At 38.9% G+C, this 17,500-nt stretch overlaps 1 protein-coding gene across 2 annotated transcripts in view; it reads left to right on the top strand.

Annotated features, from left to right (window-relative positions):
- LOC144964996 (secretin receptor-like) overlaps positions 1-17,500 on the top strand; it is a 123,879-nt gene that overhangs the window by 95,970 nt on the left and 10,409 nt on the right. For both annotated transcript variants that reach the window (XM_078899837.1, XM_078899838.1), the window contains 7 exons: positions 1,202-1,312; positions 2,266-2,390; positions 5,995-6,089; positions 10,125-10,290; positions 12,167-12,323; positions 15,300-15,360; positions 16,732-16,801. In XM_078899837.1, coding sequence (XP_078755963.1) covers positions 1,202-1,312; positions 2,266-2,390; positions 5,995-6,089; positions 10,125-10,290; positions 12,167-12,323; positions 15,300-15,360; positions 16,732-16,801 — 785 coding nt within the window. The remainder of the gene's footprint in view (positions 1-1,201; positions 1,313-2,265; positions 2,391-5,994; positions 6,090-10,124; positions 10,291-12,166; positions 12,324-15,299; positions 15,361-16,731; positions 16,802-17,500) is intronic.

Genomic DNA, 17,500 nt, shown 5'->3' on the forward strand with positions numbered 1-17,500 from the left:
TAAGAGCACAACACATACCATTTATTATTTGTGGGGCTATGTGGTCTTGTGGTATGACACTCGCTTTCGGATTGGAAGGCCTGGGTCCGAGCCTCGCTCGGCGCATAGTTGAATCCTTGGAAAAGGCTATTTACTCTCACCTTACTCTGGTGTAAAATAAGTACCTGGCCGTTAATAGCGTTGCCTCTGTCCGGGAAAAAAAGGTATTATCGCCTGACAGGCGTCTTGTCCCATCCCACATTTTAAGTGTTTTCGCTGTTGACCAACGACCCATTGTAATAAAGCGCTTTGAGCACGTTTGGTGGATATTGCGCTATATAAAAGCTCAACTATAACAGCCATTTGAGTAAAATCACACAAAACACATCCCATTCCTGTCCCTTATGTCAATGCCCCAAGGAAATAGTTCCATGCCACTTGCTTGAGTGTCAACCACTTGGAGAGCTCCCACCAAATCCAGTGTTAGTGTACAATCGACTGAAACTTGGGATTGAGTTTTTATATAGCAGAATATCCATTAAACGTGCTCAAAGTGCTTTACAACGGGACACTAACCAACAGCAACACGCAACTTTGTGCGGCTATGTGGACTTGTGGTATGAACTCGCTTTCGGATCGGAAGGTCCTGGGTTTGAGCCTCGCTCGGCGCGTAGTTGAGTCCTTGGAAAAAGCTCTTTACTCACATTCTCTCACCGTACTCAGGTGTTAAATGAGGGCCTGGCCGTAACAGTGATGTCTATGTCTCCGAAGAGATTGTAATATCGCCTAACAGGTGTCATGTTTCGATCTACATGCTACGTGTTGCTCTTGGTCAGGGACCCATTGTAAAGCGCTTTGAGTACATTGAGTGGATATTGCGCTAAATGAAGCTCAAAGTGAAGTTTTAAGTAAGTCAATAAGCGAGTAAAATACAATTGAAGGCTGGTTTTTCAAAACTCGTTAAGTCGATTTTTCTACTTTTCGAGTTTTCCATCCATGAGATAAATTGAAATGAAAATTTTACTTTAAGCATCAAATGGCACAAGAATGTTCCTAGATTTGTGTGAATTTGATAGACCGAATGAGAAATTTTAGGGGAAAGAAACCTCAATATCTCAAAATGGGAAAAACAAAGTTAGGGCGTTTTGGAAAACAACCTTTCAATTTAATGATTGCCGGCTCAAGACAAACCTTTTATCACTATTTCTTTTTAATTTTTCAGTTCCATATTGCAACAGGACGTGGGACAACATCTTGTGCTGGCAGGACACCCAGGCAGGTCAACTCGCCTTTCAACAGTGTCCACATTACATCAATAAGTTTGATAAACGTCGTAAGTAGTTATTATTGATACCAAGTTGCATTCTAGAAGCTGGGGTCGTGGATAGCTCATACAGTAAAGTCACGATCTCCACGGCCAGGCGGAGTTGTCGTACCAGTAAGGTCGCGGATTCGAGCCCAAATCGCCGCCGCGAAGTATTTTACTCTCTGTTGTCTTCTGGCACTTCTACTCACTTCATTTCTTGCTAGAAGCTGTGGAATGTAAAAAGTAATAAACCTAATAAGCCTTAAAGGAAAAGGGATTTCTGATTTTAAATCAAATTTTATTTTAAAAATATACATCATTATTTTTTTCTCTCAAATTATATTTATATATTTTGGTGTCATTGTTAATAATTATGGTTATATATAAACGATGTATGCATAATATGTATTTTTACCGACAATAAATAATGTATTCATTCAAACTGAAATGTATATAACAACTTAATAAAAAAAACACAAAAAATTGCTTTCACCTAGATCATAGAAGAGTGCTTTAGAATTAAACCTTGTTCTCCTCAAGTGCTCACAAGGTTGCGTAACGTTTAGGCTAAAGTCCTAATTATCATGTCGCGTAGAAAGTTGGAAATAGTACGGAATTCCAGAGTTCTACTTATCATGTCACATAACCATTAGGAAATTGTACGAAATGCCAAAGTCCTAATCATCCTGTCGCATAGCGATTAGGAAATCGTACGGAATTCCATAATCCTACTTATCATGTCACGCAACCGTTAGGAAATTGTACAGAATTCCAGAGTGCTCATGATCATTTGACGTAGCCAGTAGGAAATTGTACGGATTTCCAGTGTCCTAATCATCATGTCACGAAGCGATTAGGAAATCTTACGGATTTCCAGAGTCCTAATTACCATGTCAATCTAAAATGTATCCTTACTTGGTTCAGTTGGACTTCATCATTGTATGTAACAAATATTTTGGATTTTCTTTTCATACCAACAGAGACCGTAACTCGATATTGTACAGAGAATGGGACGTGGTGGGTGAACCCAGTCACCAACCAGACTTGGTCCAACTACAGCATGTGTGAAAAACCCTTCAAGGGCCGGGTTCCTGGCGTCATTGAGGTAAGGTAAAAATAAATCTCTGAAGATTTGAATATTCCATAGTTTTTAGAATATATAACAATGATCAATTTTTATCTCCAGAAATAGGATTCAATACTCTGAGTTCACGTCCGCCCAGCAACGAGCAGCTTTGTTCTAAACAAAGAAAATCTTTACTTTTTATTCTTCATGCTTTTTCACATTTCATGTGATCAGAATGTATAAAAGTCAAACATGATCAGATTTATGTTTTTCTCCTTTAGATACACTTTTATGCTCGTTGGAGAAGTATTTCATAAGGGCGTCCGCCATTGTTCTGATAGTTTAGAACCAGTTACTAATTACTAAGTTACTATGCGTCATTACGAGGGAAGTGAACCCTATTCAAATAGAAAAATAGTTTCAATAATATTCTACTTTCTGTCAGTTATTTATTCAAACATAGGTGCACATAATATTTGCATGTCTCATAACTGAACACAATTATGGGCTTGATTTAACATTGCTGTGATGGACAATATATTGCGTTGGTTTGAAAGTATTTCCATTGCAAATATGTACACAAAAATGTGGGTAATCAGACATGCAAATGTGCATACGTCGATTCACACCCGAAGAGGAATTTGGTAATGTGGTTATTGTGTATTTGCAACGCCACAATGTCGAGATAAATATAGTCTTGGACACATTTCCTTTTATTAGGTCAAGGTGTATTATCGTTAAAGTTAGATGCTCAAGTCAGTTACACAAGAAGAAGAGAGAGAAGAAGAGGAAGAAGAAGAAGAGGAAGAAGAAGAAAAAGAAGAAGAAGAAGAAGAAGAAGAAGAAGAAGAAGAAGAAGAAGAAGAAGAAGAAGAAGAAGAAGAAGAAGAACACTCAAGGGTCAACATATCTAAGTCATTCTTCGGATTTCTTGAGGATAAATTTCGTTTCAATCAGCTTTGAAGACGTTGTGAAAGTTTTTAGTCACCTAATGGTGATTGAGTGGCATCTTCCATGCCACTTTACCGATACCTTGCAATGGTTTCTGTCCATTTACACCTGTCACTATTCGATTCCAATCCCATTATTCCAGTGTGTAGCTGTATCTTGTACACGTGGCATAGCTGTCAGCGCGACCCGACTGATGTTAAGGTCAAAATGTGATGGTGTTAAAAAAAAAAACCCCGCAAACCTGCAGATCATATTACTAATATGTGTGGTGATCTGGCAAAACCCGTCGGAAGGCGGAAAAATTCGAATAAAAAATTATTACAAATTCAAATAGATGTACCATTTCTTGATAAAATTTAGTTTGAATTTTGTAATTATCTTAATTATTTGGGTGGAAGTTATTCACATTTGAAGGCAGGGGGTGGGGTGGGGGTGGTCAAAAGTTAAGAAACGGACAAAATCTCTTTTAAGGACAAAACACACACACACACACACACACACACACACACATATATATATATATATATATATATATATATGTATATGTATATAAATATATATATATACATATATATATATATATATATATATATATATATATATATATATATATATATATATACTATGTTGCGGTTAGGCACAGAAAAGAAACTAAATTAAATTACCTATAGGATTCAAATTGTAAAATCATTTTCCTTTGAAAAAATGTGAATGCAGTTTAGTCACTTTAATCAAATACAATAGAAAACTAACACGCCTTTTGACTGGTACCCAATACCTGCACCATAAAAAATGTAGTCCTTCAGAGGCATTGGGCCCATGGGCCCGTTGTTTATCCCGGTTTCTATAACGGGAAGCGGAAATAGAAATTGTTTGCTCTCGTTTGGATAGGACGCTAGCCTATCTCAAAGTACTTTCAGATCCAGCTCCCCAATCGCTGATGAGTGGACAAGGCGGGGGGGGGGGGGGGGGGGGGGGGGATATCAGAAAAAAACCCAAGACCGCACCCGGAATCGATCTCGGTCCCTTAACGTGTGAAGCAAATGCTCTGCCAACTGAGATATCGGGACCGCCCCATAAGCGATATTATTATAACGTCAATCGTTATCAAATCATAACAGATTTGAATTTAACAGTGATGCGATTTGGTCTACGACTAATGGAGCTTATCTCTTGGTTAACAGCGATAAAATATCAAGTCGGGTGTCGCTAAAATCGACGTGTACTCATTTGCAGTTCTGATAACCCAAATTGTTATGGGCGCATTGTCGTATTGGGAATACTATCAAACCAACGTAAACTACTGCCCATTACAACAATGTTAAATCAGGCCCACATCATTGCGTTCGGCTAAAAAAATTTATTAGACGTCTATGTCCTTCCGCCACGACAGCATAAGATCCCGTCGCCTAGACATTCCATGAAGATGTCTGATGTCAACAGGAATCACCCATTTTTGTCCATGTGAGCAAATTGGGGGTTAACAATCTTGTCCAAGGAAAAAAACGAAATGCCTGAAACGGGGCTCGAATCCGGGACCTTCCGGGTCACAGTGCAATGCCTTAACCACTCGGCCACTTCGGCTACCCTTGGCTAAAATCAAAACGAGCCTACAAATTATTTCCTGAAGCCACATACTCCTCGGGCATTTTCTAAATTCTAAGCGAGTAAAGACACATTAAGGCTGTTTGACAGTTTACAGCATTGGTCAATATACTTTCTATTCTCGAGCCACTGACAATTACAACATAGATTTAGTATACAAGTCCAACAAACGTGGTGATGACTTCCCATTACAATGAGTGCATCATGCACCAGTCGTTTTACAATCTGGATCTATATCTAGATAATGCTATAGAATTAATGGTGTGTTACGATAGAAAAGCTTTGAACAAATGCAATCGTTTTAAAACAATTTTTATTGTTGGTCTCTAGCCGACGTGTATTTAATCGCAGGCAAGATCATTCTGATTTTAGCCCAGGTAGCCGACCGCAATGATGGGCTTGATTTAACAGAAAGATAAAGGGAGTAAATTTGACTCATAAATAAGGGAACAACTAAAAAAAAAACGACGCGGCCTTTGACGATTTTCAAGTAAACACGATATATATATATATATATATATATATATATATATATATATATATATATATATATATATAGATATATATGTCAACGGGAATCACCCATGTTGTCCAAGCAAATTGGGGGTTAATAAGCTTGCCCAAAGAAAATAAATCCAAAGTGCTTAAATCGGGGCTCGAACCCGAGACCTTACAGATACAGTGTAATGCCTAACAACTCGGCCACTTCGTGAACCCCCCCCCCCCCCCTCTCACCATTTGCGGTCTGCATGTTTTGTAATAATGTCCAAAAATATTAGAATATTATTTATTATATATTATAACCAATTAACAACCCCGTACTTCAGAAAGTCGCGTATTAAAAAAATATGGCCAGAAAAATCGTCCTTCAAATATCGACTGATTTAAATGACTCTCATCTTGCCATAACCTCCCAAACTTGAGACCTCGTGAGGTACAAGGTTTGAGAGGTTTTTTTTTTCAAGATGAGGGCCATTTGAATCGAATGATATCTGAAGGACGAGTTTTCTGGCCAATTTTTAAATTACTCGGCTTTCTACAGTACGGTAGTTCACTGGTTAACATGATCTTATGATGTTATTTTCAGGACCATCTGAACAGCATCAAATTGATGTCTATCATCGGATATTCCCTGTCTCTGAGTACATTGGTCCTAGCTTTGATCATTATGATTTATTTCAAGTAAGTCATTTATTACAATAATTATATAACGTACATCCATAGGTTCTGGACCTTAATGCGTTCCAAACGCCGTAAAACCATCAAAAACAAATAACAACATAACCATAGTTTTCCTTGTGAAGAATATCAGCATTAACCTCTGTGGTGTAGTAGTAGGACGTCTGACTGGTAATCAGGAGGTCTGAGGTTCGATCCCCCGTCGAGGAAGACTGATTTTTTGGGATGGTTTTTTTTTTCCTGTATTTTTCTTACTTTGTCCGCCACCGTTTCATACACACTTTTTCACTTCTGTATCCATAGTTCCCCCCTGATCATTGTGCTCCACAATGCTCCATTAATTTTCCACTCCGAGCTGACCATGTGAAAGCAATGTTCCACATTGTACAGTAAAAAAAATAACGAATTGAGCTTTTACATAACGCAATATCCACTAAATGTGTTCAAGGCCCTTTACAAGGGGTCCCTGTTCAACAGCAACACTTAACATTTATTACAAGACATGACGCCTGTAAGGCGATATGATAATTTTTTCGGACAGAGACAACGCTGTTAACGGCCAGGTGCTCAGTTTACACCTGAGTACGGTGAGAGAATGGGGATAAAAAGCCTTTTTCAAGGCCTCAACTATGCGCCGAACCCAGGACTTTCCTATCCGAAAGCGGGTGTCAAACCACAAGACCACATGGCCGCTCAGTACATATCATCCATTAAGCTAACTTTGTATTCTGGACCCCTGACGTTACGTATTCATCACTGTCTACAGTGACACCCGGATCGATCGATGTCACTCATCCGGCGCCTACCTCACTAATCATTGCTTGACTTCGGCTCAAAATGAAATATCGCTCTACTGTTTCGTCGACGTCAACTACAATTCCTAACGAATTTCTCAAGAAAATTTTCAAACAAATTAAACAGTAAATCTTTCTGTTTCAGTGCCTTTGTCATAGCGCCCTGAGCACCTTTGAGTGGAAGTGTGCACTTTATAAATGCTTCATTATTGTTATTATTATTATTATTATTATTATTATTATTATTATTATTATTATTATTATTATTATTATTATTATTATTATTATCATTATTAACGGATAAATGTTTCTTTGTTTTAATCATGACATCATAATTTAGATTATCTGAGACCAGCGTATACATATGGGCAGGTAATAACCGAAGGCATTTATGGACTTGAGTTAACATTGTTGTAATGGACAATATGTTGCGTTGGTTTGGGAGTATTTCCATGACAATAATGGGCCGAAAACAATTTGGGTTGTCAGACCTGTAAATATTTACACGTCGTCTGATACCCTTGCCATGTGCGGCTATGTGGTCTTGTGGTATGACACTCGCTTTGGGATAGGAAGGTCCTGGGTTCGAGCCTCGCTTATGACATCATAATTTAGATTATCTGAGACCAGCGTATACATATGGGCAGGTAATAACCGAAGGCATTTATGGACTTGAGTTAACATTGTTGTAATGGACAATATGTTGCGTTGGTTTGGGAGTATTTCCATGACAATAATGGGCCGAAAACAATTTGGGTTGTCAGACCTGTAAATATTTACACGTCGTCTGATACCCTTGCCATGTGCGGCTATGTGGTCTTGTGGTATGACACTCGCTTTGGGATAGGAAGGTCCTGGGTTCGAGCCTCGCTCGGCGCATAGTTGAGTATTTGGAAAACGATCTTAACTCACATTCTCTCACATTGTCTCGGTCGAAAAAAATTGTAATATCGCCTAACAGGTGTCATGTCTCGTTCCACATATTACGTGTTGCTGTTGATCAAGGACCCTTTGTAAAGTGCTTTGAGCACATTTAGTGGGATATTGCGCTCTATAAAAGATCACGTTTTTTGTTTGTTTTAATTTTAATTTAATATGATTTTCCACCCAAATAGACACGATCTTAAAAGATCATCCGATTTATCTTAACTCTAGAAAATCCCATAATGATGTTAATTCAATATCGACCAGGCATCCTGCAATTTGTTATTGGCTACACCAATATGATAGACTATGTACAGACCAATGGGGGAAGAGGAGAGGGGAGTTAGGGGAAGGAAGATTTCCACTAAGGATAATGAGGATGGTCATTTTGTCTTTTTGATTATTCCAGTAGGAAATGATCTTTATACTATTACTGTGAAAAATGAGCGCAGCAGTCTTACTTGTGCGGCTATGTGCTCTAGTAGTAAGACACTCGCTTTCGGATAGGAAGGTCCTGGGTTCGAGCTTAACTCGCTCGGCGCATAGTTGACTCCTTGGAAAAGACTCTTTACTTACTTTCTCTCATTGTATTCAGGTGTAAAATGAGTACCTGTCCGAAAAAATTGTAATATCGCCCAATAGGCGTCATATTACGTCCTACATGTTAAGTGTTGCTGTTGGCCAGGGACCCATTGTAAAGCGCTTTGATCACGTTTACTGGATATTGTGCTATATAAAAGCTCATTTTTGTTTTAAGGGGCGGTTTGGGTGTAATTATTAGGAAAATCGTTCGAAAAATTGATTTTGAAATTTGGTGAAAAATGATATTTTATTATCTTAGAAATAATATAATTGAAGTACAAATTCTTAAAGTAGACTTTAAAGGCACGAAAAACACAGTCGAAAATGGTACAGGTAGTAAGAAAAGTGGGAAAAACGGAAAGCTATTTTGCTATTTTCTCAATATGTTATTTTTCTAAGGGTATGGGATACTGTGTCAAATTTTCTCAGAAATTTATTCTATGAAATTGTCTGAAAATTTCCAGTTATCACAGAGATAATGTATTATGTCACCATAGAGAGATTTTTTTGATAAGATATGTGAATTTTATATTATAATCCTAATTCTGAATTTTTAACATCAATTTTGTCATAACATTTTGATTCTCAACTTTGTAATGTTCTAATAAAAATTCCATAAGCTAAAGCCGTAAAATCTCTCTATGGTGACACACTATGATACAATGTTGACAAGAGGGAAGAATATGGATGTCATTCCTTCATTAGTATTTGTGGAACGTTTGCCACAAGATTGTTATATTTTTTTATGTCAGACCCCCAAATTAGGTCGCAAAATGGTTATCAACACAGATAATTAAAGTTTTTCACCATAAATGTTGTTTTTTAACCTATATTGACGATACAGAATGATTAAAACAGCCCAATATAGGTAATTCTTCTTCTTCTTCAAGTACCAAGTCTGTGCCAGACATCGGTGATCATGATACGCCATTCATCTCTCTGATCAGATAACCTCAGAAAACTAATATTACTCTTCTCTTTCTTTGTCACCCCTTAAGTGGGCAGCGTAGCTCAGCGGTACGGACTTTGCTTCGTATCAGAAAAGTACCGATCACCCGTCGCTGCGCTGTGTGGCCTTGAGCAAGTCACCTCTCCCTAAACGTATTTAAAATTTTGGCCAGAAAACTCGTTCTTTAAATATCAATCGATTAAAATGACCCTCAATTTGGTGAAAACTCCCAAACCTGGGACTTTGTGGAGTCTTTTTTAATTGAGAGAGTTTGACAAGTTGTGGGTCATTTTAATCGATCGATATTTGAAGGTCGGGTTTTTTTTTTGTTTTTTTTTATTTTTTTATTTTTTGGGAAAGGGGGGGGGGGGGATATTAAATACGTGTTGTTTTTTTTCAAAGTAGACGGCAGGATTCAAATATTTGACCCTTCCCCTCAAAACGGTATTAAGTCGTGTTGGTTAAGATGTTGAAAATTGAATTTATAGTCAGAAATATCAGACTTGTGTTGAGTTTATATGTTTTATTAAGGAGAATGGCGACCATATTTTAGGGTACTAATGCCAACACTTTATATTTATGACCAGTTTAACATTAAATTCGGCTTTTAAGCATCTGGTCCGTTCCGACATAATACCGTTTTGAGATGATGGGTCACATATTTGTTAATTTGTGTTGTAACTTTGATCTAAATCCAAATTGATGCTGCATGTTTCCATTTGCTTACTAAATCCCTCGTATTGCTTATTATCATTTCCTTTCCCTTTCCCCCATATTCCCGTTTATCAGGCGTCTTCACTGTCGCCGTAACATGATTCACATCAACATGTTTCTGGCATTCGGTGCCAGAGCTGCCTTGTTACTGATGAAGAATGTCCTCTTGGTAGACGACCTGGGTTTTGCCAATGACGTCAACCAGACAGGAACCAAGACCGAGTTCATACACGAAGGCACGGTACGTTTGTTTATTTGTTTTGTTTTGTTTTTTGTGTTAGTTGTTTTTTTCACAGGCAAGGGGACCAAGATCGGTCCTGGGTGCAGTCGAGATTTTTTCTGACCAGTAGTGAATTGGTAGCTGAGTCTGTTAGATTTGGCGGAAAGTACTTTGCGGTAGAATAGCGTTCTGTCAAAAGGATAGCAAGCAATTGCTATTGTCAGTTTCTGGCAATAGAAACCGGGATAAACTCCGGCTCCATGCGCTGAATGGCTCTGAAGGACTACGTTCCCCGCGACAGTACAGCTTTCGCATAACTCCAGGCGGGAACCAGTTTCTTTACCAATCGCCACGCGTTTCTGTTTGGGGTGTGCCCATTGGAAGACATTCCACGGTCGCTGTCGATCTCAGCTCTCTTCCTTCTGCCGGAGACTGAAGTGCGTTTTTCGGCTACGTCCTGGGACTGAGTCTGCTGGTACTCATTCCGAGGGGTGCAGAATCTTCCTGTGTGATGGAGCAATGTGCATATTTAACCAACAGCCTATTTGACTACTCAAGTTATATTCTCGGTCTTGGGAGGTCTCCCCGGAAGTTCTTTGTACACCATTGCTATCGTCCCGGGTTTCATCACCTTTACCCTCGTAGGCTCCTTGGCGTAAATGCTAACACCACCAGAAAGCCTAGAGTGGTTGTTGGGCCACCATATGGTTTTTAGAATCTGGAGTCAAGGGAGTTGCTCTCCTCAATAAAGTTGAGTCATCGTCATAGCTTGTCACTCCAACACCGAACCCACTCCACAGCATCTGGAGAGCAGACTCTTAGGTCATAGTCAGTGCAGCTGGGCCCGTCCTGGCATTCTCTAAGGATGTGCTCCATCGTCTGCTATGGACATCCACATGTACACAAGCTAGTCTCAGCCAGCCCTAACTTTTTTATGATTCCATCTGTTCTCCCAAGTTTTGCCCGTGCTCTGTTCAGTGTGACCCATTCATTTCTAGGGAGCTCAGTTCCGTAGGGCAGTTCTTCTCTCGGATCTTCAACGGTTTCATTTGCATGACTGTCCCACGGGACACGTCGCAAGCGTCCACGTCGCGTCCCTGGAATCCCTCGCTGGAGACCGATTGCTACAACACGCACAACACCAATAACAACTCTTCCATGGTCAGGGTGGTAAAAGGATAGCCCCTCAGCCCTCGCCATGGACAACTTTAAGATTATTAGCTTCAACCCAGAAGGACTGTCATCAACATAAAGTTGAGTGTGATGTAGTGAAAAAATGGCGACGCTATAAAGTCTATTAGTTTTTGGCAAAAGCTCATTTTTGCCATAGATTGGCACATTGAGGGACAAAGCACGCGTTTCTTCGCAAAGTCCGATGCCGTTTGATCCAGTTAAAATGACCCCGAGTCACCTGATTGTTTCTCTGTGTTTGTGTTAGCTCGAGTGTGGTTTCACAATTTGACGAGGCGGCAGAACGAATTCATCTCTTCTGTCATTACCATATCAGTGAGCTGGACGTCCTGGATACCTTAGACCATTCCCACACCATTTTGGAATGCTTTAGTATGCATTTCAGGCTGCAATGTGCGGCTATGTGGTTTAGTGGTATGACACTCGTCTTTGAACCGGAAAGTCCATAGCTCGAATCCCACTCTGAGCGTCGCATAGTTGAGTCTTATGAAAAAGGATAATTAACTCCCATTTTCTCACCGTACTCGGATGTAAAATGAGTATCTGGCCGTTAACGCGGTGACGCATTTAAAGACTGGCTGGAGACTTCCAGTGTGGAGATGTAGCCATACGCTACTTCTATCCAGGCAGTTATTTATCCTGGATGTATTTTACTTTAGTCTCAGTTCCAATTCAATCTGTGTGTCTTTCACTTTTTTTTTCACAGCATTGGGAGTGCAAACTTTTCTTCACTTGTATTGGCTACATCATCCTCGCAAGTCTGATGTGGTTGTTGAACGAGGGGCTTTACCTCCACCATCTCCTAACGTCCGCTGTCTTTGGAGACAAGGCAAAGATTCGGTGGTTTGTTCTTCTTGGATGGGGTAAGATGTGTGTGTGTGTGTGTGTGTGTGTGTGTGTGTGTGTGTCAGTGTCATCACTTCCACCATCTCCTGTCTGTCGCTGTCTTTGGGGACAAAACAAGTTTTGGTGGTCTGTCCTTCTCAGATGGGGCAAGATGTGTGCATGGTTATGTGACTGCTTGTGTTGGTGTTTTGATATATGTGTGTGTGTCTGTGTGTGTGTGTGTTTGTGTGTGGATACATGTATTAAGCCTTCCATATTATAATTTATCCAATCATCTAATCGGTTACAGCCGACGTGTACTTATTGACAAGTCTGATCACCCAAATTAATGTGGTCTCATTGCTGTAATGGAAACTACTCTTAAACTCCAACACAACATTTGGTCCATTACGACAAATTAAATCAAGCTCATAATTGCGTCCAGTTATCAGACCTGCAAATATGAATGAATTCATCTTAACAACGCCACTACCACATTATCTCTTTCGTCTGAAGTGTTTCATTCATCCTGTTTTGTTGATAAAGCGGAAACCCGAAACGTCCATATTATCTTTTTTTCGTATATTAAATTGAAGCTTACATTCAAATTTCACATTGTTATTTATTTCATCGAGCTTCGGGCAGCAACATTTACATTTACTAGTCACATTACGCTGCTAAAAACAAGACGCAAATTTGGAATATATCTTCCATGGAAGCAATTTCCATTTACGCCAATCTCCGGATGCCGGAAAATGCAGGAAAGGAACCATCACCAATAGCAGGATGTCAGGGAAATACATCTAATAAAAATAATCTCTGAATTAGTCTTGGCCAAAGGAAACTAGAATCTCTGTCCGTTTCACGTTAGCTCTGTTAGGCGACAATACATTTTTTTCCATTAGAGACAACGCTGTTAATGACCAGGTACTCATTTTACACCTGAGTACGGTGAGAGGACTCAACTATGCGCCGAGCGAGGCTCGAACACAGAAGCTTACGATCCGAAAGCGAGTGTATACTACAAAACCACATTCTCACAAAATGACCCTCCGCGGAAGTCCCAGGATTGAGAGTTTTAAGCAAGATAGGGTCGTTTAAATCGATCGATATTTGATGAACTATCTAGCTTTCTGGCCTAAATTTTACAACGTGTTTTTCTAAAGTACGTGAGAATTGACAGCCTTTATAAATTGATAACTTCACAGCTTGGAAATGAAATTGTTCATACTATATACACAGTATTATCTCCCCTGCTGATGGATTCCTTGGTCCATTTCGTGACAAGATAACAATTGCTTTAATGACACTCTGTGAATGTTGTCCCTTTTAATGCTTTTAGTTCGAGTTTTGTCTGGTTTTAGTTAATTTAGTATACGGAAATGATAACCTCAATTTCAGCATCGGTCTATTTCTAGCACTAGCATACGCAAAATTCCATTACCAATTAATTCTACAGGAAGCCACTGACATTTTAAACAAAATGTCGGTTTGATTATTTTAAAAACACAAAATGTTGTTCTTATATTTTTTTAACTTGAGCTTTTATATAGTGCAATTTCCACTAAACGTACTTAAAGCGCTTTACAAAGGATCCCCGACGAACAGCAACACGTAACATGTAGAATGAGACATGATGCCTGTTAGGCATTATTACAATCTTTTTCCCCGGACAGAGACAACGCTGTAATTGCCGAATTACTCATTTTACACCTGAGTACGGTGAGAGAATGCGAGTAAAGAGTCTTTTACTAGGAATCATCTATGCGCCGCCCGGTATTCAAACCCAGGACCTTCCGATCCGAAGGCGAGTGTCATACCACTAGACCACATAGTCGCACAAATACGTCAAAAGCTTTACCGTTTTAACCAAGAGGAGCAGTGGCAGGAATATGAAGCCTGGACTACTTAGTGATTTGGTCATCATCATAGCATGTCACTCCAACACCGAACCCACTCCACAGCATCTGGGGAGCAGACTCTTGGGTCATGGTCAGTGCAACTGGGCCTGTCCAGGCATTATATAAGGATGTACTCCATCGTCTTCCCTGGGCATCCACATGGACACAAGCTAGTCTCAGCCAGCCCCAACTTTTTCATGCTTCTAGATGTCCTCTAGAGTTATACCCGTGCTCTGTTCAGTGTTACCCATTCATTCTCGGAGAGCTCAGTTCCGTAGGGCAGTTCTTCTCTCGGATCTTCAAAGCTTCAATGCATGATTGTCCCGCTCCCTCCATGTGAAAAGTCTGTATACAGTTGCATGATCCGGATTGATGCTTTCTTCCGTCATGAAGCACTTTCTCGACTTTCTCGAAGATTTGCTGAAAATGATAAGAGTTGCTGTGATGACCAGAGGATTGAGGCAGCCATTATGATTCAAAGGATTTTGAGTTCAAACCTAAGTGAGTTAGACACATTCACAAAAATGAAATTTGTTTACATTAGTGAATATCCGCAATATTTGCCGTGAAATAAAGGCTTTTACGAACTGGCACTCATCTTAGCTTATTAAACAACTGCCATTATAGTGTGGAAACTATCATAGATCGAGACGAATCTTTTGAGCTATCAACAATCAAAATCAGTTCGATGATATAAAGTATGTAGGTACGCGCAAATGAATCTGGCAAAAGGGTGGCCAGATGGCGATTCTCCGATATCAAAGGATCGATCATTCTGCCCAAGCAGATCTAATAAATGATTATCGGAGTCAACGGAGGATAGAATTGCCCTTAATTTAATAAACAAGAAATGAATATAACAGCTTCAAAAAAAACAACAACAAAAAACAAACACGGAACGTTTCCGGCTCAAACCCCTTCTTCAGCCAACAACAAAAAATAATAAAGACATAAATACATTACTAAATTCCAGATAGACGACAGAGATGCATTTGCAATAATTATGGAAGACATCAATGGCCACCTGCTTTGTTTCCAGTAAATAAACCAATTCATATCAACTGCCTTGTTACACTCAAACGTTACAATTTTATTTTAATTTTTCACTTTCAGGTTTGCCTGTCATTTTTGTCATCCCGTGGGTGATGGTCCGAATTCTTTTCGATGACGTCCTGTAAGTCCAAACAGAAGCATTTATCACAAATATCCCAAATGTCAAATGCCCACCATTTTAATTTTACTTCTAAATTGTTCTTGCTGTAAATGTCCCAAATGTCAATTGCCCATCATTTTGATTTCATTTCTCATTTGTTCTTGTTGTAAATGTCCCAAATGTCAATTGCCCACCGTTTTGATTTTTACTTCTCAATTGTTCTTGTTGTAAATGCTCCAAATGTCAAATGCTCGCCATTTTGATTTCATTTCTCAATTATTCTTGTTGTAAATGCCCCAAATGTCAATTGTCCACCATTTTGATTTCACTTCTCAATTGTTCTTGTTGTAAATGTCCCAAATGTCAAATGCCCACCATTATGATTTCATTTCTCAATTGTTCTCATTTAGATACAATCTATAGTTTGGTGTCAGATTAGTTAAAAGTTTTGCAGATATGGCTCGTCAGGTTAGAGTCAAATCCAATCCCGCCCGTTAAGAGATAAAATATTTTTTCTAATTGTTTTCTTGTGGCATTTGATCTCTCTCTCTCTCTCTCTCTCTCTCTCTCTCTCTCTCTCTCTCTCTCTCTCTCTCTCTCTTTCTTTCTTTCTTCTTTCTTTCTTTCTCTCTCTCTTTCTCTCTCCTTCTCCTTCTCTCTTTTTTTCTACCTACCTATCTATCTATTCATCTATCTATCTATCTATCTATCTATCTATCTATCTATCTATCTATCTATCTATCTATCTATCTATCTATCTATCTATCTATCTATCTATCTATCTAACTATCTATCTATCTATCTATCTATCTATCTAACTATCTATCTATCTATCTTTCTATCTATCTATCTATCTGTATATCCATCTCTTTCGTTCTTTCTTTTTCCGCTCAGAGAATAAACCACAATTTTACAATTTCGTTGATATTTTCAAATTCAATTCAATGACATCGAATGACAGAAAAATTACAACATCAATATACTCTGCTTTACTCCATTGGGGGGTTTAATGGCCGAGTGGTTAAGGTACCGGGTTCAAGTCCCGCTTAAGGGACTTTCGTTTTGTTTGTTTTTTCCCTTGGTTAAGATTTTTAACCCCCAATTTGCTCATTTGGACAACATGGGTGATTCCTGTTAACACCAGACATCTTGTTTGATGAATTATCTTTATTCCTTCATGGAATGCCTAGGCAATTGCCATCCGGAAATATAATGAACCAGCACATAATTATATGTGTAACCTTAAACGTTTATAGTCTGGTTAATACAGTTTAGTTAGAATTACTCATAAACGCGGATGGCAAAAAGCAATAACAAAAGACCTGAGTGACGTCAACGTCATACTATCTATAGCGTACAAATCACGTGATTATTATTTATTTGTCCTAACAGGTGTTGGAACGTCCATTTAAACAAGGACTATTTTTACATTCTTCACGGACCCATGGTCGCATCGTGTGCAGTAAGTCATCATTTATTTTAGATTGGCTTAACCCAACGTGCACTTATTTGCAGGTCTGATAACACAATTTATTATGGACTCAATGCTGTAATGTAAATCTCAAAAAAGAAAATGACGCAAGATATTGTTCATTACAACAATGTTAAACCAGGCCCATAACTACCTATTTGTACACATCGGCTTAACCAGTTAACTGCCGTACTCTGAAAAAGCACGTATTTAAAATTGTGGCCAGAAAACTCGTCCTCCAAATCTCCATCAATTTAAATGATCCTCGTCTTGGCGAAAACTCTAAAACCTGGGGCTTCGATTTTTGACAAGATGAGGGACATTAAAATCAATCGATATTTGAAGGCGTTTTCTGGCAAAATATTTAAATGCGTGTCTTTCCGGAGTATGGCAGTTAGCAGGTTATATGTAAATCACCTGGCATTCTCAACCTGTGGTATCAAGTATATTCTCCACACTTATCTAAATTACAATCAGAATATGTGTTTACCAGTTGTAATGTTATGTAATTGTGTACAATTACGTTATGTCGTAATTGAGGAAAAACACGCATTTCAAATTTTGGCCTGGAAACTCTTCCCTTAAATATATATCAATTAAAATGACCCTCATCTTGTCAACAAAAAATCCCTAAACCTGAGATTTCATGGGAGTCCCGGGTTTGGGAGATTTTAAAGTTAATGAAAAATA

The sequence above is a fragment of the Berghia stephanieae genome, chromosome 2 (assembly GCF_034508935.2).
Source record: "Berghia stephanieae isolate SIO BIC M18660-M18661 chromosome 2, UCSD_Bste_1.3, whole genome shotgun sequence".
Classification (NCBI taxonomy): domain Eukaryota; kingdom Metazoa; phylum Mollusca; class Gastropoda; order Nudibranchia; family Aeolidiidae; genus Berghia; species Berghia stephanieae.